This window comes from Colias eurytheme, chromosome 13 (assembly GCF_061535395.1).
Source record: "Colias eurytheme isolate Ceu_HAF_F1 chromosome 13, ilColEury1 Martin Lab GWU primary, whole genome shotgun sequence".
NCBI classification, from domain to species: Eukaryota; Metazoa; Arthropoda; class Insecta; order Lepidoptera; family Pieridae; genus Colias; species Colias eurytheme.
The window spans coordinates 5,868,801-5,896,247 of record NC_142992.1 but is presented as its reverse complement, the minus strand read 5'-3'; the positions used below and the strand labels follow the sequence as shown (position 1 = coordinate 5,896,247).

At 30.8% G+C, this 27,447-nt stretch overlaps 1 protein-coding gene across 1 annotated transcript in view; it reads right to left on the bottom strand.

Annotated features, from left to right (window-relative positions):
• Window positions 1-943: 943 nt before the first annotated feature.
• Window positions 944-27,447, bottom strand: part of LOC149903393 (putative cytochrome P450 49a1) — a 46,583-nt gene continuing 20,079 nt past the window's right edge. Inside the window, exons 2-10 of the mRNA XM_090108917.1 lie at window positions 17,396-17,591; window positions 13,736-13,869; window positions 11,419-11,507; window positions 10,319-10,429; window positions 9,620-9,772; window positions 4,371-4,580; window positions 3,791-3,938; window positions 2,350-2,589; window positions 944-1,439 (exon numbers count right to left, since the gene is read on the bottom strand). Of these exons, the coding sequence (XP_089965043.1) occupies window positions 1,122-1,439; window positions 2,350-2,589; window positions 3,791-3,938; window positions 4,371-4,580; window positions 9,620-9,772; window positions 10,319-10,429; window positions 11,419-11,507; window positions 13,736-13,869; window positions 17,396-17,591 (1,599 nt within the window). The 3' untranslated portion in view covers window positions 944-1,121. The remainder of the gene's footprint in view (window positions 1,440-2,349; window positions 2,590-3,790; window positions 3,939-4,370; window positions 4,581-9,619; window positions 9,773-10,318; window positions 10,430-11,418; window positions 11,508-13,735; window positions 13,870-17,395; window positions 17,592-27,447) is intronic.

Genomic DNA, 27,447 nt, shown 5'->3' with positions numbered 1-27,447 from the left:
ACTCGCATTTCTAAAGTTACAAAGTTCTCACGATAAACGTTTATTAACAAGAGCAATTTGCTAACAAATTGCTATCGGAATACGAACAAAGCGCTTTAATTAAGGCGACAACTTGATTATGAATTGTTAATTATATTAAGGTACGCGTTGATTGATGTTAACAGCCCGATTTGAAGGCCCTCTTTATTTGTTTGTAAATTTCGATTTATCTAGTATTTATATAGAAAATATATACCTAATATATAATTGAATGTTATATTAATAAATAATAAATCTTTTTATTATAATCATTAAATATAATAATTTAACAGAGTTTAAAAGCGCCGCGCTTCATACTTTTGGTACTTCTTAATAGTCATCATGAAAGTTAATATTTTACGATATTTCAAGGGAAAAGGAAACGTTATGATGAAGGTTTGTTATTAAGTATTGAACTAAATTACCCATTAAGTTTAAATTTATGTTCCTAAAACGAAAAGTACCTGAATAAAAGAAGCATTATACTTTAGTATTTCAAGAAATTTAAGATGAAATACACGATTTACGTGAGTAAAAATCGCATCATAAATAACTTATTAATATTCTATTTGTGTCATCAAAAAGCAGTTAACACTCAAATATCAGCTCATTATCTATAAATAAACAAACATTAGTTAAAGTGCAATAATAAATTACCCACAAACCGAACGGTAATTAATTGGTTAGACCGAACATCGAATTTAAGGTATTTTATATTTTAAATTACCTGATATATTACCATGCATAAATTTTGTGTAACTACATAGTTTCGACCGTAGTTTAAAATAACATTACCTATAATGAAAACCTTCAATATCTCTTTGTAAAAACTTTTTAAATAAGGTACTGAAATACACTTGAAAAACAGATTTCTAATTAATTTTATGTGCAAATAAAGATAAACAGTAAAACACAATCTAAAATATATCGATATATTTATTTAATAATGTAAACATTAAAAAGCGTTTCCCATGTAACACAGTATAAACACCGTTACAAAATAATACATTAACAACAAACACGTTGCATCGCGTCCCAATTCTTTCCTAGCCCCAAAGGAGCTTGCGTAAAAAGCCGTCAATCCAAAATTGTGAAAGGAAAATTCACGAAGCATTCTGTAGCACGAAGTAATATGGTTTTTGGAGTTTGTTTACTCCACTAGTGACCAATTTTGGCTGTGGTCCATGCCATTCTAGTCTGTATTTATCCAGCATCCTTGTAGCTAGAGCTGCTAGCATGTGGGAGATGATGCCTGATGCTGGACAGGATTGGCCGAAAGGTAAGGAAGCGAAGGAATGGGCTCTAGATGCCTTTATTGGCCCCCAACCTTCGTTGCACCAACGCTCTGGTATGAACGACTTGGCTCTGCCCCACTCTTGTTCTGTTTTGCTTGATACGCCGTGTGCGAGGACTATGTCCACCTGTAAAGATAATAAAGAAAGGTAAGTAAATTATACGCCATTTTTTAATCATTACGGTTAGCGCTATCTTTATTGTGATACGTAATCATTTCTTAACTTGACTCTATGTGACCAAAAGTCCCATGAAATACTATATATTTTAACATAATGTAGTTTTTAGTCTTTTGTTTTAAAAAAATCGGTATGCTTGTAAGCAAAATACGTAAGTTTATAAAAAAAAACAAGTTATTATTAATAATACTTGTTATTTAAATATATTACATTATATAACACTAGCTAGCAGCTTTAGTGTTTATGGATTTATTAAGTTAGTTTGTTAGGAACTAAGAACCAACTGGCTTATAGAAGTTTCGCTGCGAGATATCTTACAGCTAATAAGATTGAAATGCTTATCCGTTACAGAATAGGGCTCTAGAGAAAATGTATCTAGACAACGTCACGAACAAAAACTAGTATGCATAAACTATCTCCCAGGATTGCATATTCTGTCACAACTATGTAGTTGATTGAGTGAGCTGCACTCGGGATGTATTTCGTTTTGTAACCTCTAAAATGTTAACTATAAAACTAGTAAAGATAATTTTAATTTGCATGAAAGTTTGTTGCTTAACGAGATGCCAATATTTGTATTTTGTTTAATAATATTAACTTACAAATTATTACATATTATTATATCTTGTGGTGATTTGGAATGATTTCTATATATGTAATTGTGAGAGCGTTTCATGTAACATTTTTGGGTATTTCTCGTTTTATTTTTAAAAAGTTATTATTCTCATTTTACTCATTAGTATAGTACTTTCAATATCAGTTTAATGTTTTTTGATATATTATGTAATAGTTACGGAATAATCGTCTGCGCACACTTAACGAATAACAGCTCAGTATAACCGACCAAATTGCAACTCACCCCAGCGGGAACTTCATAACCATCAACCACGAACTCTTCCACACTTCGTCTAACCACACCTCCGGTAACTGGTTTCAACCGTAAAGCCTCTCTCACACACGCACTAATGTATGGTAACTCGTGTGTTTCTACACCCTCGTCTTTGGAAGCTTTAGACCAAGTGATCTCATCGTGTGCGCGTTGTTGTTGCGCCGCGTGGAGCGAGAGCTGGTAGAACATGTTGAGCGCTGTTTGCGCTAGCTGGAAGGGAAATAATGCCATTATTTATTTATTTTTTTACACTTTATTGTGCTGGCATACAAATAAATCCTTAAAATTAAAACTAATAACTAGTCCAGCACAAAAGGCGGCCTTATCACTTAAGATATCTTCCAGGCAACCTACTGTGTGGAGTAATAGAATCAAGGAGGAGGTAGGTAAGATGTACAAAATAAATTATACACATAATATTTATAAAAACATACATATAAAATATTTTATACAAATACATTTTCGAATAATAATTAATTAATAATAATACGTAGTATAGTAGAGTAGTAATATTATTAAGTCATATTTAGTTTTATATCAAATGCTTTTTGAATGAAAAATGGGTGATCAGGAGGTCTGGTGTTATCACTATGCGAATTGCTGTTGTTCGAATGTCGAATCAACTTATTATATTCTTAAAAAATGTTACACGTAAAGAATAAATTCAAAAACTACTGGAAGAACAATGTAAGAAGTTAAAATGTTTAAAAAAGTTATCCAGACTGTCGAAAGCAAAACTTAGTTATTGAACTCTATCGAGTAGCAGTCTGGAAATTCGTACGTATTTATTACCAACATTTTAATTTTTAATAAAAAACATCAAAAAATAGTTACGTAATGATATCCCTATAATATTTAGGTTAATCATTGGCGAGTACATCTAACCTATTTGCAACATTCTCTTATTCAAACATCCTAATATTATTTTAGGCAAAGTCCAATATGCCCGAGGCTTCACTGGAAAGCTACGAGCTCCATAGGGAAAATCTATGGGAAAATAAATTAAGTACTCGCCATTGCAATGAAGATGCTTAACGAATATATAGTATTATGTTCTTTTGGGTAAATAAGCTGTGATAAAATTAAGGGCAATATTAACGTGTAAGGTGGTGTAGGTTCAGTAATTTTCAGCTACGTTTTTCCGACTGAGCCATTAAGTGGTTTATATTTTTCGAACTAATGTATAGTGCATATTATATCTATTGAATTGGACGTTTTATAAATAAATATATTTCATCACTCAACTGTGTAGTTTGTTTCAGTTACTTCAATAGATATTAAATAAATTAACATTGATGAAATTGCCGCTTTTCAGTAGTTAGTTTAAAAAATTTAAATATGCGACTTAAACTTATGAGACTCAGGATGATTATTGACTCACTAAAATTAAAAAGTAGGATGAAAAACTTACCGGATCAACTCCAGCAAGGAAAACATCAGCAGCAAGAGGGAGCATCTTATCACCAAGTGGTTTGAGTTTGTCGAGAAGAATCTGTTCAGGTTTTAAATCGCCGGAATTTAGATTCCTTTGGGCTTCAGCTAGGAAATGTTCTGTGAGACTGAAAATAAAAATAAAAATCTTAAATTATAAAGAACTAGAGGTCCGCCCCGGCTTCGCCCGTGGTACATATTTCGCAATAAAGGTAGCCTATGTCCTTTTTCGGGTATCAAAATATCTCCATACCAAATTTCATGCAAATTGGTTCAGTAGTTTAGGCGTGATTGAGTAACAGACAGACAGAGAGTTACTTTCGCATTTATAATATAAGTATAGATTTGCTAATTTTAAAATAGGGCATTGAAGTAAAAGCTAGATTAAATATATCTGATTATAAAATAAGATATTATCTTCAATTTGCAACGTAATCCATCTATAGATCATTCAGAAGGCTATAAGTTTACTAGCAATGAACATTAATTTTGTCTAAGTTTTATATTTATGCATAACAGAGTTTTATCTAAACATTTATAAATAACTCAAATTCTCTCACCAAAAATGCCTATCAAAGTTCCTCACAGCATCTTTAAACCCTTGTGTATCTGGTCGTAACGTAGTTTCGCTGCGAACTAAATAATTTTCGTCCGCAATTTCCAAAGAGCATCGCACTAATTGTTCCGCTGCTGTTAAATCGTCTATAGAACGTTGTGATAGAGAACACAGGTCCTTTATGTCATCGTCCATTGATGTTTTTTCTGGTCTTCTGAAAATAAATTTATTTTATAGGTAAGTAATTATAAATTTTTGAAGTATAGAAAAAAAATAGATCGAGGCGGGATTCGAACCAGCGCCTTTCCACCAATCCAGGGCGGACCAAATTTATATTTGAATGCCATAAAACCAAAATATCAATTACAATAAATCCATACTAAAATTATAAATGCGAAAGTAACTCTGTCTGTCTGTCTGTTACTCAATCACGCCTAAACTACTGAACCAATTTTGCATGAAATTTAGTATGGAGATATTTTGATACCCGAGAAAGGACATAGGCTACCTTTTATTGCGAAATATGTACCACGGGCGAAGCCGGGGCGGACCACTAGTTTAATATAATTCTTTATTGTACAAACTAGGTAGAACAGAAAATGAAGAATATTGTGAATCTGCAAAAAATCATTTGTACAAGAGGCGGCCTTATTGCTGAACAATCTACCAGGCAACCTGACAGATAGAAAATGTATGTTGAAAGTTTTGTATGTTTGTTTGTTTTAATTTAATTTATGGTGCGTAATTACTGGACCACTACTCACTTAAATTAACTAACTGATAGACTGAAATAAATGGATTTTGACTTATTTAAACTTCTAACTATTATTTTCAGGAATAGTTTTTGAGTTGATCATTGCGTGTTTTAATGAATCTATAGATATACGTTTAATTAAAAAATCACATGTAAAACGATAATATACTACGTTATAATTGCAAATTTAAAGAATAACATCATAATAGCGTAGTTATGCAGCATTCCAAAGTCCAATACGAAACAATTAATTCGTCATACGCCTCGCAAAACGTGCTTACATTATTAATGCAGCTATAAATACAAGGAAATCTAACTATGCAATACAATTGAAGGCTCTATAAAATATATATGAAAGATTATTTGATTTATTGCATGTCCATTATAAATAAATTATAATTAAACTGAAGGATGCTATTGTTAAAACTTTCAAGGCAATTATTGTTTAATGTCTATAACATGTTAAAAATTAAATAATATTGGCACGTGATGATTTTTTTGTTAAATTCACATGTAAAAAAGATCAGAACATAAGTATTAGCCATTTTATACTTATACTAAACAAAATAGGTACGTTAGTTTCAAACTAAAATTGTATAGTAAGTATTACTTCTCGTGAAAAACTTGAACTATACAATTTTCACAATCGGTTGCATGGCGTATAAATTTTATTTACTCACATACAAAAAATTGCCCGTATACTTTAGCTACTATAGTACCTAGTAGATATACGCAATATACAGATAGATATCTAAAGTTTGGAATCAGTATACGCCGCTATTGCACATTAATGTAAGCTTGCCAAACAATGCTTCGCTAACAATGTTTCCAAATTCCACATAGCGTATTTGCGTAGACTTCAGAATTAAGCTGCTTTTATACCAATTATCTATAGATTACAATATATTATGGCAAGTTAAAAAAAGTTATGGCGCTCAAATAATCCTAAAATAAACTAGGATTAGATATTATATATCTGTAAATATTGGAAAATTTTCGTTTTCAATTCCGGAAAATGTTTGTGTTTTGTATTAGTCTATATGTATATATTTACAGGTAAATTAGCTTGGAGAAATTTTTGCATATGTAGTGGTGTGTATATTACTCAGATCTTAGAGCGCGTTTCCACTATATCGTTCTGGCCTATACAAAAATGTTTCGATATCCTAACATTACTATTTAACTTTATACTTATTCCTAGCAACACTTTTGTTTTCAATAAAAACAAGTTTTTATTTGAAAGAAAATGGTTTTGACTTTATAAAAAAAAATAATTTGGAAAATCCAAAAGTGCACGCCTCATAATTTTTTTTTAATAAATATTTATTAATTATTATTTTTGTTTATTTAATAACAATTAAACCACATCGAATCAGACCCTGAAAAATGAAAGGGTTCTATTCCTGAGCATACTCAAGCGTAAGAGAAAAAAAAAGACTCGATTAGTAAAGTATTTCGGTCGCTATCGTGTTAACAAGAAAAAGGATCCGCACATACAGACACACGGACGTCCAAGACAGAACTTTTTTAAACTGTTTTTTAACTAGTTTAAATAACAAAAATGACATCAAAAATATCATGAACGTTAAAAATAGTGTTTTTTCTTAATATGTGTGTGTATGTATTATCTTACAAGTGCAATGTATGATACATAAAGACATTTTAAGTTTGAAAAAATCAGATGTTTTGCGCGAAGCGACAGTAGTACCCACCTCAACGCTTCGCTTATGAGGCGTGCAATATATCATTCAATTTTACGTCCTTGAGCAAACGACAAGGCGACTACCGTGAAACAATAAAATATCGTGTCCATAATAATTTGTTTCATAATTAATATTTGACCATAATAATTACGAAACAAAACAAATAAATAAATCGTCACTTGATAGTGGAAAGTGGAAACACGCACAAAACCAGAATAAACCAGTTTACGCTGTCCGCAGGTGCCACGTGCAGTCGTTTGGTAGCGTTAGAACATAAAGCACATTTCATTCAAAAATTATAATTATTATGTACGTAGTTTAATTGATAAATTTTGTATTTGTTGATTGTTGTTATTATTTGTTATTATTGTTATAATATTTGTTGAAGTGAATTACATGTCCCGCAGCCGGAGGCCCCAAATGAAAACTCAGATGTACTTAAAAACTACATTTAATAGCTAAAATGAGACTTTTACACCCATGTCTGCACGATGCAGACCGGAGTTAAAGAATGAATTTATACAGTTTAATAATTATAAAGACGTAAGCTTGGATGCTATAAGGGAAATCGCATCCACATTCTATTCCCGTGCGAACGGCGTATTCAGCAGTTTTGTATGAAGGCAGGGCCATAACTAGTGTTTAATTTGTGTGTAAGTGTTGTAACTTTATATTGTTAATTCAATATGGCTCCAGTGTTAAAACATGGTCGAGGCAAGCCTTTGACTTCTCAAACTAAAGAATTAAACTTTAAATGTCGTTTCTTTTTCAGGTTAGTAAATTTTTCATTTTAGTAACATTGTTAATGTAAAAGTTATATGTATGTTAAATGTGCAAATATTAAAATAAAGTCTCATCTTTTTCAGAGGAGAAACACATATAGTTTAATTTAAAATCCCTTATATATACAGGGTTACTTGTAAAACACCGGCAACCTCGCAGGACAAGATAGCTAACATCAGAAGTAACAACATTTCGACTTTTGATAATTTGTTAGATTTTATTTTCATACAAAAATAAATATTCATTTAATTTTCCGTCTGAATATTATAAACTCTACGCCTCCCAAAAATTACGTAAACAAAAAGCGAACGAGAGGGGGAAGGGGGCGTCGCGTCGTCCATCCGATAATTAATAGAACATAGACTTACAAATGTAAGGAGAGTACAATAAAAGTTTAAAAAATCATTTAAAAATAATTTATTGCGTTATGCCAAAAGTCGTAGAACAAATGTTGTTATTTATGATGTTAGCTATCTTGTCCTGCGAGGTTGCTGGTGTTTTACAAGTAACCCTGTATAAAATAAAAACTAAAAATAAAATGTTGTTTTATTTTATTTGCTGACCATACACTACTACAAACGCAAAAATTTCTCCAAGCTAATTTACCTGTAAGACTTTGACTAACAACAAAATATTAAAAATTAATTGAACTCGCCATTCCTTTTATAATAACAGACAAAGATAAGAAAGATCTTTGTCAGCCATTTCTTTTCCTTTCTTCAACTTTTGATATCTCAAACAGAAATCAAGCCGATTCAAGTTTTATAGCAATAAATTATACTGTATAAAGAGATCATAAAATGGACAAAGAAAACACTTAAGAAACGATTTAGAACAAGAGTTTAAGCCTGCTAGAAGTTATCTAGTGATTGAATACAACCATAAAATTACCCGTGTGTTGGTTAAGATCGTTTAGGGTATACACTGGGATTAAATGGTTTTGCCAATAGTGTCAGGGAAATTTCGTTTATTTTCAGTAGAAATTAAGACTAAAGTGAAGAAGTGAATATGTATTAGTGAATATGAATATGCAGTTTCTGGAAATTTTCGATTCACACTGAGAGTTTTCCGATTAACAATACTGGCTATCTATCTACAATAGCGTGTTAAAAAGTATCGATATAATATCATGAAAGATAATCTAAACAAAAAATCAAACCCTAAGGATTATTAAATAATTACCCTAATTTTTTCATTAAAGGCACATTGAACTGAACGTTGTAACTTGAGGTCATAGATTAATTAGAAGCCTCCGCTGCGTAAAGTACATCATTAATCTAAACGTTTTATAAAATTGTACTCTTTAAAATTAAGTCGTTTTTAAAAAAATATTTAAGTACCCTTTCTTTAAAATTTTAAACGTTTAATCAAAATATATAAAATAAATGGTAGATCATGTGCTGAATTAAGAATTATTAAAGTCTTAAATATCAAATCAACAAAAATATACATTAATTATTGACCTTTAAATCATGTTTTTTAATAGCTTATAAAATATTATAATGTATAGCAGTCGTCTAAAGATCGAAGTTGCGAATTTGCAAAAAAAAAATTGAAATGAAACTTCTTTAGGCGCGTCGAGAGTAAAATTTCAAGGTCAAGTAATGGAGTAAGGCGACGATTTTGGTATCTTTAAATCTTGCCAAGGAAGTTTCACTTCTGACACGTGTGCCTCTGTGCGTGTGCGTGTGTGTTTCTGACACACACGCTCTTTTTTAGGGTTCTGTACCCAAAGGGTAAAACGGGACCCTATTACTCAGACTTCGTCGTCTGTCTGTCTGTCTCAAGGCTGCATCTCATAAACCGTTATATCTAGAAAGCTGTAATTTTCACAAATGATGTATTTCCGTTGCCGCTATAACAAAAAATACTAAAAATTTAAAAAGTAAAATATTAAGGAGGGTAGGTCCTCTTACTCTTAGTACGGAACCCGTCGTGCGCGAGTAGACTCGCACTTGGCCTGTTTATTTGTATCTTTTTTATGTTATTTAAACTCAATAAGTATATATTTACCTATTATCTTCACTAGGCACATGCACGGCTCCGTTAAGACATCCCAATCTCATACCGAAGACCATAACACCGATGGTCTCTAAAGCCCAGCGGTACACTTCGGTTAATAATTCTTCGTTTAACGCGTTCCCTGCGTGCCGGAGTTCGCCTAACCTGTGAATATTTAGTTTTTTTCGTATTTTTTTGTTTTTTTTTTTTGAGATTTTGTAGGGAATAAATTGTAAAATTAATTATCAATAAGTATTGTTTATAAGTTTTTTCGAGGCTAAGTAAAAAAACTACAAGATTTATGATCAATTTTAAAGGTACCTATTGTTTTTGGAAGTTTGTTAATTTATTATACCTACATGTATTATTTATTGAACTAACCCTTATTAAGCTAAAAATTGACAAAAATATGTATTTAAATCTTGATAAAAAATGCATTAAGTATTATATTATGTATTAACATAATATTAAATGGATCAAAAGCTTTATCTCTTGTTATCATTTTGCCACGGTTTGGACATTTATTGCATCATATACAATATAATATTTTTATTGTTATCTGAGTAAATTAAATGCAATCCTTTGTTATCTGTGTTTAATTCTTATGTTTATATTCTTATCTTTATAGGAAAAATCCAATATTTTAAATTATCCACAAACTTTTACTACACTAGGAATTATTTCTCTTTCTAAAATATAAAAAAGGGTTACCTTCGAATTGTATCTTCGGATATATCGTCGAATGATTTCTCGTAACTTTTCAGTAAAGTTCCGTCTTGTAAAATAACATGTAGAGCTGACCATATGGCATTTGATTCATTCCTACAAAAAATACATATATTTAAGATATTATAGTTTACATAGATTAAATCTAAAATTTCTAATCAAGGACACAAAAATACTTGGTAAGGGTTAAAGGAGGGAACAATTAAATTGTAACGCATCTGCGCTATATGTCATTGTTTTAATTGTCTTTTTGACATAGGAGCTCGGATGGATGGTTGTGGGACAGCTATATTTATTAGCTTCAGAGTATGGCTTCGTGCCATATAATGAATATTTTAATGAAATGTATATCAAAATTCTTATACATCCTTACAGAATTCTTTACTTTTTCGTCAGAATTTTATTTTAAATATTACTTATAAGGGAAAAATAGAAAGTTGCATTTCTATTCCCTTTTACAAACGTTTTTACAATTTTAACAAAATCGTAAGATATTGCTTGAAACATAGTAATAGAGTCATAAATTAAGTGCAGACTCAGTCTACTCTGGAGATTAGCTAACTATAAAGGAATAAGTTATAAAACCAAAGTTCTCCCTTGTTCTATGTTTTATCAGTGTAATATTTCTGATCGAGAGAAAACTTTGTGTTTGCAATATTTACAGTTTGATCATATTACATTAGTCTTTTAATAAATTCTATTAAATATACCTACATCACTTCTTCACCAAAATATCGTAACTACTATTTCAGGGCAAGATAATTTCTAAATGTATTCGCAAAACATTCTACATTTCATAAGAAAAATTTTTTGTAGGTACTTATAATAAATTAGCTTTGCGTCCGTGGCTTTGCCCGCTTTGTCTATAACTTAAGAAATTATAATCAAAAACCTTTCTTGAGAAACACTCTATTTATGAAAAAACGCATCAAAATCCGTTGCTTAGTGTTAAAGATCGCATACTAGGAGCGAAAGTGACTTTTTTCAATCGATGTCAAAAAAGGAGGAGGTTCTCAATCCAACTGTATTTTTTTTTTGTTTTTAAACTGCGTAGTGATGATTATTATAGAAACTTAACTATTTACCTGTGCATCGGGCATTCAGTTTTCTTCCTCTGTACTTCCAGCGGCGACCCGACCCACGCCGGCGGTTCCGTCGCATTACTGTTATAGACCTGTCAAAATAAATCACTTGAAGAGTTCACTAGAAATAGAGTTCGCAATAAATAATACTTTCCGGGAACAATGAGGCATAAATCACAGATATAACTACCCTATTAGCACGTGACCGGCGTCAGATAAGCGGCTGTAAGCGCACCGAGAGTCCGAGACGTAACAATGTGAATAATTTATATTTTTATATGTAAATTATTGTGGATTTTTTTTATATTGAATATCTAGGTGCATATGGATGTAGGTAAATTATTTTAACGTGAGACTTTTACATTAATGGACAGGTAAAAATAATCTATACATAGGTATATAATAATTTAATAATAAGAGTCTGTTAATGTTTTTTGTCAATTGTTTGCGCAATTACTTTATTACTATAAGTATTATATGTATTTGAATTATATATTTTTTTTATAATAAAGAAAAATCTTAAATCATTCTTTTGAGAATGCGTTGCTAAATGCGAGCCTGCGTTGCTTAAAATATGTAGGCAAAGCCTCCAAAATTCAACGTACTAATATAAAATTAACACACCCGCGTATACGAATTGCGAATCTAAAACAAACGTCCTAGTTCTAACTTTCGAAATAAACGAGGTCATGACCTTAGAATTGCAAATGTGTTATAGTCACCGATTTGTGTTAAAAATTAACACGTTTTTATATACAAAAAAAATGTCGAGAATACTTGGCTTGTTTCATGTAAAGATTACCATTTGCGTACAAAAATAAAATATTATATACGTAGGTACTTACGTCAATAAATAATCGTAGTTGCCTATTAAAATTCTAATAATAAATAATCTGTTATACTGTTTACGGAAGGATGTTACTTGCGGTTATTTGTTATTGTAAAGTTCATATAACCATATAGGTAAATAAAGGGTAAACAATTCGCTTCGGTGTCAACGGCCATGTAGCTAACAACCTCTTGTGCCAAATAGTATGAATTATCAGTACGAATAATTTGATATGCATCGTGATTTGAGGCTTGTGTCTGATTATTTCATAGAATAATTTCATGATACGTGCATTTAATGAGGAACCCTCTGAACATGTTTTTTGTGAATATAAATTTATAAAGAATTTTTCTATTCTTTATAAATTTATATTTATAAAGCATTTGAATGCCATAAAACCAAAAATATAAATTCATGTTTTTTGTGATTTTTTTACGACAAGCATTAATTACATTTTTCATTAAGTAGTTAATTTTACTTTTGGATTTAGGTTAATTTTACAATGATAATCACGGATTATAAATTTAGGAGAGTTCTCTTCTGAATAGGGTAGGTACTTTTGTATTGATGTTTTATGAAGACGTACAAATTCATATTATTTCGATATGTCAAATGTTACAATTATGCAGAGAATGTTTTGACTTTCAAACAATATTTAAAGATATGAAAGGTTTAAAATTTGCATGAATGGCGAGCGTGGTAAATGTGATAAAGTTAACAATTATACGTTTTTATGGTCGCAATCTTATAATTTACGACATAAACATGACCTCTTATTACGTCAATAATAAATGATAGTGATAACGTATCGTTTGTCAATTTGTTTTTAGAAACAAAGGCAGTTACATACCTATTGTTGCAAAATTTCTTCGTTCTTAAAATAGATTATTGACAAACTTAAACTAATATTTAAAACAATTGATTATTAAAATAGTGGAAACAACGATTAATGTTCAATTAAAATGTAATTAAAATATTTGCTAGTTTAGGATTAAGGCACGAAATTGATTACACTAAGTAAAGAAATTCTAAGACGAGAGTTTATACAATGATTAATGATTTTTCTAGTCCAAATAATTTATGACTAAGAAATATTTGAGTACTCGGTCTAACAGATTTCTTGAGATATTTGTTTATCGTTATTTCAATAAATACAAGATTGTAAGAACATTTTCAAACGGCGAGAGCTTTTGTTGGATAATTCATAATACTTTTTCATTTTAGTTTTTTAAATGAAAGGTTGTAACTTGTATTATATAGATATAACTTATACATAATATAGTTTTCTAATTTCTTTATCAAAATGTTAAATATTCAACTACAACATAATTAATTATCATAAAGATAGATGATGTATTTGTGACATAATGTAAGTTATATAATTTGTTATTCTGTTGCGTTTATTTATATATTATTATCTTGCACGTATTTATAGTAGATATATAGGTTTATAATTAATTTAACTTATAATTATAACACTTTAATACTGACCTCTCTCATTAATTCCGGATCAAAAACATATAATACTGGTCGTTTTCTGGAGGCTTTCGCCAATCGAACCAAGCTTCCATATTTTTCCTTCAGTCCATCTAGCAAGCCAAGTCCGACAGCATGATGAAAACATCCTGCAGAAAATACATAACATTATTAATTTTTCTAAATGTACAGATGCGAACTCTTTTTCGCTTTATTTTGAGCTAGGTCTCTTTTAATTATTAAGAGTGTGACAATTTGTACACTAAAAATAATTGGGCTAATGGTCTATCTTTACATTATTTTACCATGGGGTTTGAAAGTATACTTATTATTTTTTATGGTCCATGTCCTAAACACTTTATCAGCCATTTACTAAGGGTTGTGTAAAACAATTTCTATGTTACATTATCGCACAAAGAAAAGAGGCATCTTGAACATATTTGATGGATGGCTAATGGACTGGCCTTTATAGTCCACTATCTTTGAAGATTCGGTTAGACAATGTACGTATAAAATATAATAGACGTATTACGGTAGGAAGAAAACAATATCAAATATTTTTAGTACATGAAAAGGTACAACATAAGTAATAATTTTTTTTAATAATTCTTGTTTTATTTTACACACTAGATATTATAGCAATAAGGATATTTTACAAGCTTATTTTTTACTTTTTTCGCTATCAAATTATATTTTGAGGCTTTTAATTAATTTATCTTTCGTAGATATATGAATGAAATTAAATCTCGAAATCCGGGAACAAAAACTTAAAACACACAAAAACACACATTAAAATGTATGTCTTTTTTAAAATATACGGCCATAAAATATTTATTTATATTCTTGTTTGGCTTGAAACATTTCAATCTTTTAAAATTGTGAATAAAAATAAATGTCCTGAAATATGATCGTATTTCATCATTTAAAGTAGATTTGGTGAATTTATGGGTACAGAGTGGAGGTAATATTTATAATAGAAAAAACTATGCGAGTGCATGTTGTGACATATAAGTTATTGATAAATGATATGACACGTAGGTACATAAGTTTATTTACAAACAACCCGCATCTTTTACGTAAAGAATATTGCTTATGTGTTTATATTCTAGTGAATTGTTTTATTATTTTAAAGCCAATATCTGCGCAAAACAACTAATGAATCATGCATTATTTACGGCCTTCCAAACGCCTACAACGGTAATTAAATTCCACACATTGAGTCTAGATGCTAAAACATAGCTGGCTGAATCAATGGCATTATAAAAAGAGGCAAAAAGCATCAAGTTTGTGGTGCCTTAATAAAAACATATGTAACCGGTTATCATACAACTATCACGTCTCTGACTGCAATAATCTGCACTTCGATATCAAAAATTATCTACACACATAAATTTGCATGACAATCACTGGCAAACCACGCGGAAATATTTGTATATTTTTATGATGTATGCAATTACCATGTTTTTTGCAAATAAATATAGGTATTATAGTATGATACAGTATCATTCCGACAACATGCCTATAACAGGCCCCAAACACGCGGCGCATAAATGATTTCCTGCTCAAACTCGTGTCCTCAATTCAATTGATTCTATTCGCAAATCTAGTTTTATTTTTACTGCCTTTTTTTGTATGACGTACATTGAGATTGTATGAAAAGTTCTGCAATTTCGTTCCCTGTCCTGATTTTGGTTGTTATAATACCTTAACCTCGTTGCATATTATTTTTCAGGAATTGTAACAATGTATGACTTGTGTGTTGATTGTGGAATAAGTTTTAAATTTTTTAAATAATATTATCAAAAATAAATTTCTTATTACAATGAAGGTAAAAATAGATTGAATTTATATAATTGAAGTTTCGAAATAACGTTTTGGCGCACGAGGTTTACGAATGACAACGTAATAAAATCAACTTTGCATTGCAAATTAATTCACAAACGCGAAATGACACATCATTCGTTTATTCGATTAGCGATTCGTGAATGTAAACAAATGATTATTTGAATATGATGCAAAATGGCTGTATTTACAAAACATAAATAGTGATTACGTAGTACTTATATAACAATTTATTATTGATATACTTATCAACTGCGTGACACAATTAGTTTTATGTAATTCTAGTCCTTACACTAAGTACCTAAGCTGTAAACCTAAGCTAGATTTCTACGATTGTAATCGACTGGTTAGGTACCAAATTCGAGTTTTTACGCATAATATTTTTTGCATCGATTTTTGACGACAATTATAGCATCATGTTAAATTAAATATTATATTCCCCAGTTATGATCAGAAAACAGGAATGAAAAAAAAACTCCTAGATCTAGCATGCAATTCAAGAAAAACAGGTTTTTATCGGAGCAACCTGAGCTAACTAGCATAGTAAGAAACGTTTTATTAATAGCAAATGAGGCACATCCTCTCATCTATTGAATAGGCCCTAACGAGGATGTTGGTACTTGTTTATATTACTAGTATACTGTTTATCTAGTTTTAGTTGGCCAATAAAACAACACACCCCTATTTATAAAAATAACTACTCAATACTTAGTTTAATCGCTGTAACTGTATCGGTGGACTGTGTATTTTTTGTATAAGTATGTAATTCAAGGGAAGAAATGTAGATAGAGAAGCAATTTCTTTAAACGAAATTATATAAAGAGTATTCTTAAATACCTACTTAAAACTTAAAATCCATTTTAAAAATTTCCAATTATCTAGATTGAAAATTTAGTGGTATTAATAAAATAAATCAATTTCATTCCACCTACAAAGTTTATAAAAGTATTGTTTATGTGTTATTTTTTAACAAATACAAATTACAATACAACGCAAGTAAATAAATTACATTTTAGATACCTATAAATCAATACGATGTACCACTTGACTTGAATCATCGAAATATTTTTCTATTAAAGAGCAGAATTTTTACCAAATAATTGGTTATGTTTTTATATATTACCTACTGGTATAATATAATATATTGGCGATGAAACATTATTTAAATATGTGGTTAAGATATTTATGCATGTAGAGCTTATTAGCAGCTAATGATGTTGAGGCTTGAAAATAATTGTTAATACACATAATTGTTAACATCATATTGACATTTTATATAATAAATTGTATTGTTGAATTTTTTATTTGTCGATGTAGAATGATGATCATGATATGAAAATTGGCAGTGCAAATATTATTACATCAAGCCATTTTTATCGTAGTATACAATGTAATGTGCGAAGTACACGATCATGTTATTCTTGTGTAAATCAAATACAAATTTTGTAATCATGCATCAACAAATAATAAAATAAAATTGTAATTAAAAAAAACAATTCTACGATGATGAAGTACTTAGTTGGACACAAACTATAAAAAAAATGTATCTTATTAAAAAATTCAACGCGACGTCTTTATTCATAATCGCATTATAATTATCTATTTCATCCTATTAACATAAAAGAGTATACAATAATTTAAAGAAATAAAAAATGTAATAAGGTATATTTCTAGTAGATATGCATTTGCAATTAGTCCTAGATAATGAGCAGAACTTAAGTCGGTTATTCATATCGCTATGAACATTAAGGCCAGTATCGTACCTCCTCTTAACTATCTAATATTCATAAAATATAGACCTTTACACTATAAAACAATAAACAAATATATTACCAATCCTCGGCAACACGTGTTCATGGTGCTTCATAACAGGCAGGGCTATAGGGCCAGGGATATCCGAGAAGCGCTTGCTTGCAGCTTGGTTCACAGATGGTGCGACTGCGTTGTGACGTTGTGGAGATGTTGATGTCCTTCGAGGAGAGGTGGTAGACAGCCGGCGGTGCCTGGACTTCCTGGGGGGAAAGACAAACTAAAAAAATCAAAATAGAAGCGGCGTTTAGACATCATAATATGAAGAACACAACTTAAACTCAAAATGCAGACGGCGGTGGCTGGACATCATAGAAAAAAGCGATACTTTTTACTGTTTTTGGGTAGTAATTATTTTAAATTCGATTTGAACTTTTATAAATATAATTATATTATATCTGTCTTGGGGATTCTTCTACTAACAAGAATCAACAAAAAACTCGATATAGTTTTTCCTTAGTTTACAATAATATAACAAGCTTTTAGTTTAGTTCTACTGTCTACAGTGTAGAGCAGAAGATAAAAACTAGGAAGATAGTAAGACACAGAAATAATTTATTTATGAGCACTATACTCAAGATGATATTTGAATAGGAATAATGATGTCGTCATTAAAATTTTAATGACGCAGATGTAGAACTTATCATTCAGTACAATTAAAGTAATAATTTTATTTGATCTTTAATAAAATGTGGAGAGCGTAATTAATTATAAAAAATATTATATACTAGCTGTGCCCGCGACTTCGTCCGCGTGGAATAGTGACTGCATAGTAGTTACTACTTAACACACAATTATTGTGTAAACACGTCTTGAAACACGTACTATCATATACAACTAAATTATAAGTACTTACACATTATTATAAAGTTAAGAAATAAAATAAATAAGAACACAAAAGAACTGTTAGTAAAATTTATTACTAAACTGAGCTATAAAAATTAGGTACAGAAGAGTTCAAAATTTCCAGGATGTGGTTATTCTCCCGCTCCCGTATTCCTTCTACTTTCACAGACTTTCAACTTTTCCCTTTGACCCCTAGTAAATGGCAGAACCGATTTTGATCTAAACCATGTCTAATCATACCTATATATTATGTACATGTCATATCCTTTCGTTTGGTACTCCATTTGGATTATTTATCCCCACTATCACCCCTAAGGTGCCCTATACAGGGTGTCCCACTATTGGTATACTAAGCGCGAAAGGACTTGTAGTTTTGCATACACTGATCACGTAAAAAATACTTAAACAACAAAATTACGTCAAAAAATTTTTGCTAATTTTTTCCTGAAAATCCATGTTTTCATCTCTAGCTTCGCGCAGCCGGCATATACCGCTTCTCTAATGTGGGCATTTTGTCTATGAAAACATAATCTTAAACGATAGGTCACGTGCTGGTGGTAAAGTTGGGCGGGTTGCCTGTTATGGGTGTTCACATAGAGTTTTAAGAATTCATCTATTTGAAAAAAAAATGCGTCTGGAATTTTATAAGTATTTTTTACGTACTCAGTGTATGCAAAACTATAACCTCCTCTGAGCTTAGTATACCAACAGTGGGACACCCTGTATATGTAATAAACAGATTAACCAATTTTGATAAAACATGACTAATTATAATGCACACGTCATTTGATATGCCGCTTGAGTATATATATTATTTGACCACATTCGATTATTCATTCCCACTTTTACCGCTATAAATCAATAAATGGATGAACCGATTTTGATTAAATATGCCTCATCATACTTCACACGTCAGGTCATGCCCTTTCATTTGATATGCCACTTGGGTATATTATTTGACAACTTTTATTCCCACTTTTATACCTATATCCAATAAATGGATGAACCAATTTTGATAAAATATGTCTTATTGTACTTTACACGTCATGTCTTTCATTAGATAAGTCACTTGAGTATATTTGATAAAATTTATTTATTTATTCCCACTTTCACCCCTATATCAAATAAATGGATGAACCGATTTTGATAACATTGGACTACCTACTTAATTGTTTCTGACAGGTCGTCTTTTTTCATTTGATAAATCACTTGGGTATAACAGACAGCATTCGTTTTTCTCATTCCCACTTTTGCCCTACATATAATTATTGGATGAACCGATTTTGATTAAATATGCCTCATTATACTTCTCACGTCAGGTCATGCCCTTTCATTTGATATGCCACTTGGGTATATTCGACAACTTTTATTCCCACTTTTATACCTACATATTATATCCAATAAATGGATGAACCAATTTTGATAAAATATTATGTCTTATTGTACTTTACACGTCATGTCTTTCATTAGATACGTCACTTGAGTATATTTGATAAAATTCATTTATTTATTCCCACTTTTACCCCTATATCAAATAAATGGATGAACCGATTTTGATAAAATTTTACTAATTGTTTCTGACATGTCGTCTATTTTCATTTGATATATCACTTGGGTATAACCTACATTAACAACTAACATGCGTTTTTTTCACCCCTATATAATATAATAAACAACTAATGTAACAAAAAAACGCATCTATTTCGTATTACCCGTTAGCGAGCTACGGTGGCACAGACAGACACGCAATACACACATAGCGGTCATAACACCCCTCTTTTTGCGTCGGGGGTTAAAAATATAATACCTACGACATAATTTCAAAGACCTTTTATATAGAAAATTTACCTAGAAGTAACCATAATGCTATTTGTGCAGGTTTTAGACTTATGAGCAAAAATCTAAATAAAGGTCCTTTGACCCCCCCTACTACCCCCTCAGCATAACCACCCCCCCCCCCCCACGCTTGGGGACTTTCGATATGATCATCTGGACATGTCAAGGAATAACTTTAGCGTATAATTTACGTAATAAAGTAATTCATGTATAGAATGCCTTAGCAAATGTTCGCTGTGATTACTTAAATGGTCATAACTTTTTTATTTATGAACCGATTGACATGAAATAAACACTAAATGTTAAATGAAGCTTACCACAATATATTAGTGAAAACCGCATCTAAATCGGATAAGCCGTTTCTGAGATTAGCGTGTTCAAACATACAGACAAACAGACAAACAGACAAACCGACAAACAGACAAACAGACAAAAATTTTTTTAACAACAGTTTTGGGTTTGGGATCGATTTAGTAATAACCCCTGCTAATTTTTTTTTACATATTTTCATTGTACAGACACCACTTTTCTAGAATTTTATTATATGTATTGATGATATTCATTTGTAGAATTATTAAACTATGTGCTATTTAAAATTCAAAATTCTAATGCATGTTTTTACCTTTGTCAGCGTTATAAAGAAGTTTTGAATTTCAATTTTAAATCAAACAGAAAACTTTATTACCAACTGCTTTTTCTCAAGAATCGTGTATTAAACTAGACTAATAGCTTTGCCTTATAGACAATCAAATCATACATAATTTACCTTATTGTTCATATTGTAATGATTGCAAACTAATTTTCTGGAACTGAATATGTACCTACTTATTGTATTATAACTCTATTCGTTCGTAAATATGTAATAGGCAATTCATAAAATTACGATTGAAAAGCTTTATTGAGGCAATAAAAACAAAGAAGCTCCTGACCCATAAATTTTTATGTTTTCCTATAAATTTTTACCGAGCGACCTGATTTCAATGTATGTTTTAGTAATATTTGACACGTTCATTTCCATTGAAAACTGATTTTTAAAAAGCTCCATATGGAAAAACAAATTATTCATATCTACACAACTATAGATAGGAATGATCTGTTTTTGAAGTGTTTCTAGGAAGATAAAGCATTCGATTACTGTTTATTTTAGTCGTAAAAAGTTATCTTGTGATAGCCTCTATCTATTAACGAAGCTGCAACTGAGCACAAACGATGGTATCGTTTATCAGACAAAGTATAATGAACTTTAAGATGATGCATTAAGGCTTATACATGCGCTAATAACCTTGACCATACTAGACGGATCTCAAACCTCTCCCGCTGCACCTTCTTTTTTCCTCGCATTTTGTATTTAAAAAGCAAACGTCGAGCAGCTCGAATTGTCGATGACCGTAGGCTTTCCGATAGGCTCGATCCTCTGTCAGTGCGAAGAGACGTTGCGTCTCTCTGTATACTGTACAGAATTTACTATGGGGAGTGCTCTGAGGAATTGTTCCACCTACTACCAGCCGCACAGTTCCACCACCGGACCACACGCCGTAAAAATCTGTTCCATCCGCACCATCTGGATGGTTGGCGCTCCACCACTGTCCGCTTCACCCGCAACTTCCTTCCGCGTACAGTGAAACTGTGGAACGATTTGCCACCTGCGGTGTTCCCGAACAACTACGACATTGGGGCCTTCAAGAAAAGAGCTTACTTGTCCGTAAAAGGCCGGCAAAGCACCTGCAACACTTCTAGTGTTGTAATAGTGTTTATGGGCGGTGGTGACCACTTACCATCAGGTGGCCCACCTGCCCCTTTGCTTGCTCTGACATAAAAAAAAAAAAAAAAAAAAAAGATACTAATCAGTGAAACAAAAAATCCTCGTCAGGGACTGTTGTGTAATTGATAATTTATTAAACATAAAATTTTCAGAGCTCGAAGTCAGCAGGTTACGAAGTTTATAGAGTATTTGCGGAAAAATCGATGACCACGGCACATTTTTTTTCTAGAAATCTATTAACTTTGGAAAAAAATCCTCGCGAGCAATTAAAGATCAAAGACCATCCTATTTTATATATTATTTTCGGTATTGTGCTTTATGTTGTACCAGACTTTATAGAGGTTGAACATAGTCGAAATTGCCGGGTAAAGCCTTAAGAAATAAATTTCATTGACTAGTTTGAAATAAGCAACTAACTACGCAGAATGCCAACTAACTACGCAGAATGCATTCTAGATACAATTTATCAAACGCTGAGGCAAAGAGCTTGAAGATGTTTATAAAATATCCTTTTAAAATGTTTATGTTATAACTTCTAAACTATAAACATTTCTACAAGATACCTTTATCTCTAGAATAATATATTGTTTTTTTTAATAATGCCCGAACCAAAATTCAATAAACATCTTCTGTATGAATGAAAGTACCTTGAAATCGCGCACGCCCTGAGAGTATAAGTTTTGACTAATCGTATTTAATAATCATAAACAATTAAGTGTACAAGCTCTTTGTCTATAATATGGAATTCAATACATCGCTCAAGTTCAAGGACAAGAAGGAAAAACAACGGTCTGCAATTACTGAACTGGTTTTATCCGGCGGTTGCGTATTGCATTTATAACAACGGCCATAACAGGGTTCTATATGACTCATAAGGGAACGAAACAGTTAAATGTACTCTTATACTATGAAATAACAAAAAATTATCTCTGGACTAAAATCTTATAGTTTAAGAACTTTAAGATTCTGACCCCAAAGTATGGCTAGTTAGGTACTTTACTTATTGCTCTAGAATATGGAAGTACGGATTCTTATAATTTTTGGTTTGTTTGAATGTCTCCACTTAAGATTATATATCTAGATTCAAAAAAAAAATTCAAAATTCTTTATTTGGAACAATAAAAAGATGCCTATATGAGATGCCTATAAATGTAAAATATTTGAATAACGTTCTGAAAAAAAAGTTAGCAGCTAATCAATTTCTATCCGATTGTTTATAAATCTCTCCACGACATTAAAAGACATGAAAAATAAAATACAATATGATTCAAAAGGCTACACTAATAACATTCATCATTCATCTACCGCTCCTGCATTCATTCTAAATTTACTTCTTTATTTCAATGTTCTTTACATTGAAATAATGTTTCCATATTTTTAAAAGTTGTTTGAATTTCATTAAACTTCCAAGTTATTTTTACTTTACGGTTTCAGTTTAAAATTCATGAAACAGTGGAATATTTTTCAATGAAAACAATACTGTACATAAGCTTAGTAAGTGGCTTACTAAATAATAATTAATATTATGCACCTACTTGTATAATAATATTATATCAGTAAGCAATAAAAGTTTTAGTACAAAGACATTTTAATTGGCAATATGTAGTTGTGTGTAGTAGTAATAACGTTACGCTTTCTTTTTTTCATGTTTAATTTTATAAAATACAACATAAATAGGTGTACGTAAACGGTAAAGCTCGGGTATAATTCATTTAAATTTCACCTAGATATCAATTGGAGACAGGTACCTACGTAACAGTTGCTATTTATTAGATAATTTTGTATACGCTTAACCTGTTATTTGCAGACGCGAAATATATCAGACAGTAGTGAAAGTAGACAAGTCTAGCACTGCTTTTTTAACTATCAACTTGATTAACATTATTTGCGAAAGCGGTTCACATTTCTACATTCGCGATAATAGGAAATTTATATTAAGTACTTTTAGTGAATGGAACAGTATTTATAACAAACTGTAGGTATCAGATATATAAATATATGTATTTGACATACCTTACAAAAGGAAAATGCCTTAGGTTTTAATTAATTAATTGTTCTTTTATTATTCAATTTCACACATAATATTATATTGTTTCATAAATACACAGCAAAATTTTTGCATTATTATTTTTCCAAGAATTAGCGGCCGGCGCTACTGCAAAATGAATTTCATATCCATCCATTTTATGCCAAATGCAGTTAGGAATGTAAAGTCACTCGCACTTAGAGATCAATGACCGTATAATGTTTTTTTTTTTCTGTTTTGCACATTGTTTTGCACGTTTTTATTTTTCGAGAAAAAATTTATTTTGGCGGGAAAGTATAGGTTGTCAAATGTCAAACGCTCAAAGATTAAAAAAAATTGGTAACTATTATATAATATAATAAATATTATACTATCAACATATTACCGACATTTTTATTAAATAATAAAAATGTCGAAAATGGTCAAATATGGTAATAAAAATAAAAATATACAGCTACAGCTTGAATTTTAAAAGGTTGTCGCGCTATTTTACGATTCACGACTAGCGAATTAGCGAACGTCTGCGCTAAATTTTAATTCAAGAATCACTTTTAAAAACCTGTCTACCACTATAAAAACTGCAATTTCTCTAAATATATAAGCTTTTTATTGAAAACAAATTACATTATTTAAAGCCCTTCATTTGACTGAAAAATTAAAAACAAAATAACTTTGATAAAAAAAAATGAATACTCACATGCATTGTCGTAAAATGCTTCCCGTTGCCATGTTTACAATACTATTTATATCAATTTCAACTTAAAACCACTTTTCACATAATACTTCGAACAACAAGTCAAAAACCGTTTATTTATTTACTATAGTGTTGTCACTCCGAGAGGTTCACGTGTAGTGCGTGTGAGTGGCGTCCGTTCTGTATACATCGGTAGTGTTGTAGCGGTTTCGATATCGACGGTGCACTTGTCGATATAAAATAAGAAGCCACGTTATTATTCAACTCATTTATAATAATCGATTGAGTAAATACTTTAATTTCATAATGTAGATTATGTAAATGTTTTCATTATTAACACGTTCACTGCGGCACCTAAAATGCCAAACTTACCGTTGTTGCGGCATGTCTTCCATACTTCACATCGGCAAGTTCACCACTGTGCGCCATGAGCCATTTTTATCACATCGCACCTTCTGACTTTGAAGGTTAATAATTTCATGAAATTTCAAGATATTTCAAAAAAATTTTTTTCAGATAGTAGTATATATAGTCTAGAATATACCGCATGAATAGCTTTTAGTTTGACCGAATAGTTTAAAAGATATGAGGAAAAATGTAAACCCCTGATTTTGTGAAAAATTATTTGCCATCCCGCACTGCGTTGATACGGCATGTTTACAGTAATAGCGATGGGAAACACTGTAAAATAAAACATCGATATCGATATAAATCAATTTTGTATATTTCAGTCTGTTTGTTAACAGATAACGAGATCGTCGATACAAAAAAAAACACATATAAAACAAGGTACTTGATAGAGTACTATCAGGAAATTGTTCAGTAACTTTTGTTTTAATTTGTTCACTAACTTTTGTTTTAATGTTTTATATTATTTTCACAACTGTCATCACATTTTTGCATTTATGCTACGAAATAAAAGAAAGTAAAAAAACTAAAGCCTTTAAGGTATCATTGTCATTTAAAAAAACTCAAAAGAAAAGTGCTTCGGTCCTGGTGCATCACTATGCGAGACTGACACGCGGCGCGCTCGCAGTACAGTGCGGCATGAGGTGCTTGTCCATGGCAAAATATTTGACATGCCGCACACAAAAGAAACGGTTTCTTTTCTATGCGTTGGTCCAATATTTTGCCATACGATTTTTAAACGAAATTGAGTCCTACTTCAAACTGTGATCACAAAAATATATTTGTCTCTTTTCTAGTCATTGATTAACATATAAAAAACCTCGCCGCACCACGGTGAAAACTGCGATTTTGGGCGCCGCACTGTGGTGTAGTCGCTGATGGCCCGATACTGGACATGCCGCAGTGAACGTGTTAATAGTTAAAGAGGAAACTCCATTCTTAAAAGTATCATAATTTTATTATTAACTATATTTTGTATTTGTATTTAGCTATTGGTATTTCGTTTATTGTTATTTATTGTATAACTTTACAAAAGGGGTAAGAAATAACTTGTGTGCCGAAATTTTATCAATCGATATAATCACAGCACAAGCACAACACTAGCATTGAACTTTGGACATTGCCTTTGTTTACGTTTTTTGTTTTAATGAAGCACCAAGGTCCGGAGGAACGTTCATATTCGCAACTGCACTAAGTTAATTTTGATGAAATTTTGATTATTAAAAATCTAAATATGAATTTTCGAGATTCATTTTGTTAAACATTTTAACTATTTACTATTAACTGCAAGAAGAAGAAAAAGTAAAATGTAATATTTACAATTATGTCGGACGGACTTGTTATTACAATATAAAAAAAATCTAATATTTGCCAATATTTGGTGCTCCGAGTTATTATTTTTCTAATGTTACATATTTAAATTATGAACGGAAGCAAAGAATTATAAATTACCTACGTATTCTATGTATAAGCCGCCTAAGAAAAAAATACTGTCGAAATTATGATCCTAATTTGTTTTTGTGCTCTTTGTAAAAAAAATACGTAGTATAATTATAAATATTGTTAAAGTTAATTATAAATATTGTAATACAAATAGCTGTAAGGAATCTATGTATGTAAAAAATAAAAAATAAATAAATAAATAATATTCAAACTTGGAAAATATGCGAACTGTGTTTCTCTACTTTTTAACATAAGTTAAAATAATATAAATTAATGCTACTTTTCCAACCTTTGATAATATAAATTAATGCTACTTTTCCAACCTCCAGATTTATAACATACCTACGTAGTGTCTAAAATCCTAAATAAATCCATTGATTGTTCCCATAAGCCAGTTTTCGATAGAACAAGAGAACGAATGCATCGTACATGGCTTAAATCACGTAGGCTCCCCGAATTTTATGGCTTTCTACTTTTAGCCAAAGAGTCGCAGTCATACATTCAACGGTCGAAAGAACAAAATAGAACAGTACCTGTGACAGTACGATGCAGATGGATGCATGAAATTCTATTTATGTGCGTCAATTAACGAAATTACATTCTTTCTTAATTAACTTCTTTCTGTATAAGAATTAGAAAGCATTATGTATTTCATGCAAATTAGTGAAAGTATAAAAGAAATGATTTTGTTCATTATCAGTTACAAGATAAAGGTTATGTGTTTTTTTAACCGACTTCAAAAAAAAGGAGGAGGTTATCAATTCGGCCGGTATGTTTTTTTTTTTTTTTTTTTTTTTTTAATGTATGTACACCGATTACTCCGTGGTTTCTGAACCGATTTACATGATTCTTTTTTTGTTCGATGCGGGATGGTGTCGAATTGGTCCCGTAAAAATTTTATTCGGATAGGCCCAGTAGTTTTTATTTTATGAGCATTTTTGTCTGTATTTGTAAATGTTGCAAGTGCAAGTTTGAAGTCGGTTGTTTTTAACGCAGTTATTGACTTGTTTAAGTAACATTCAATATTAATTAATGTACTTCCTTCATCCACCTTCATCATT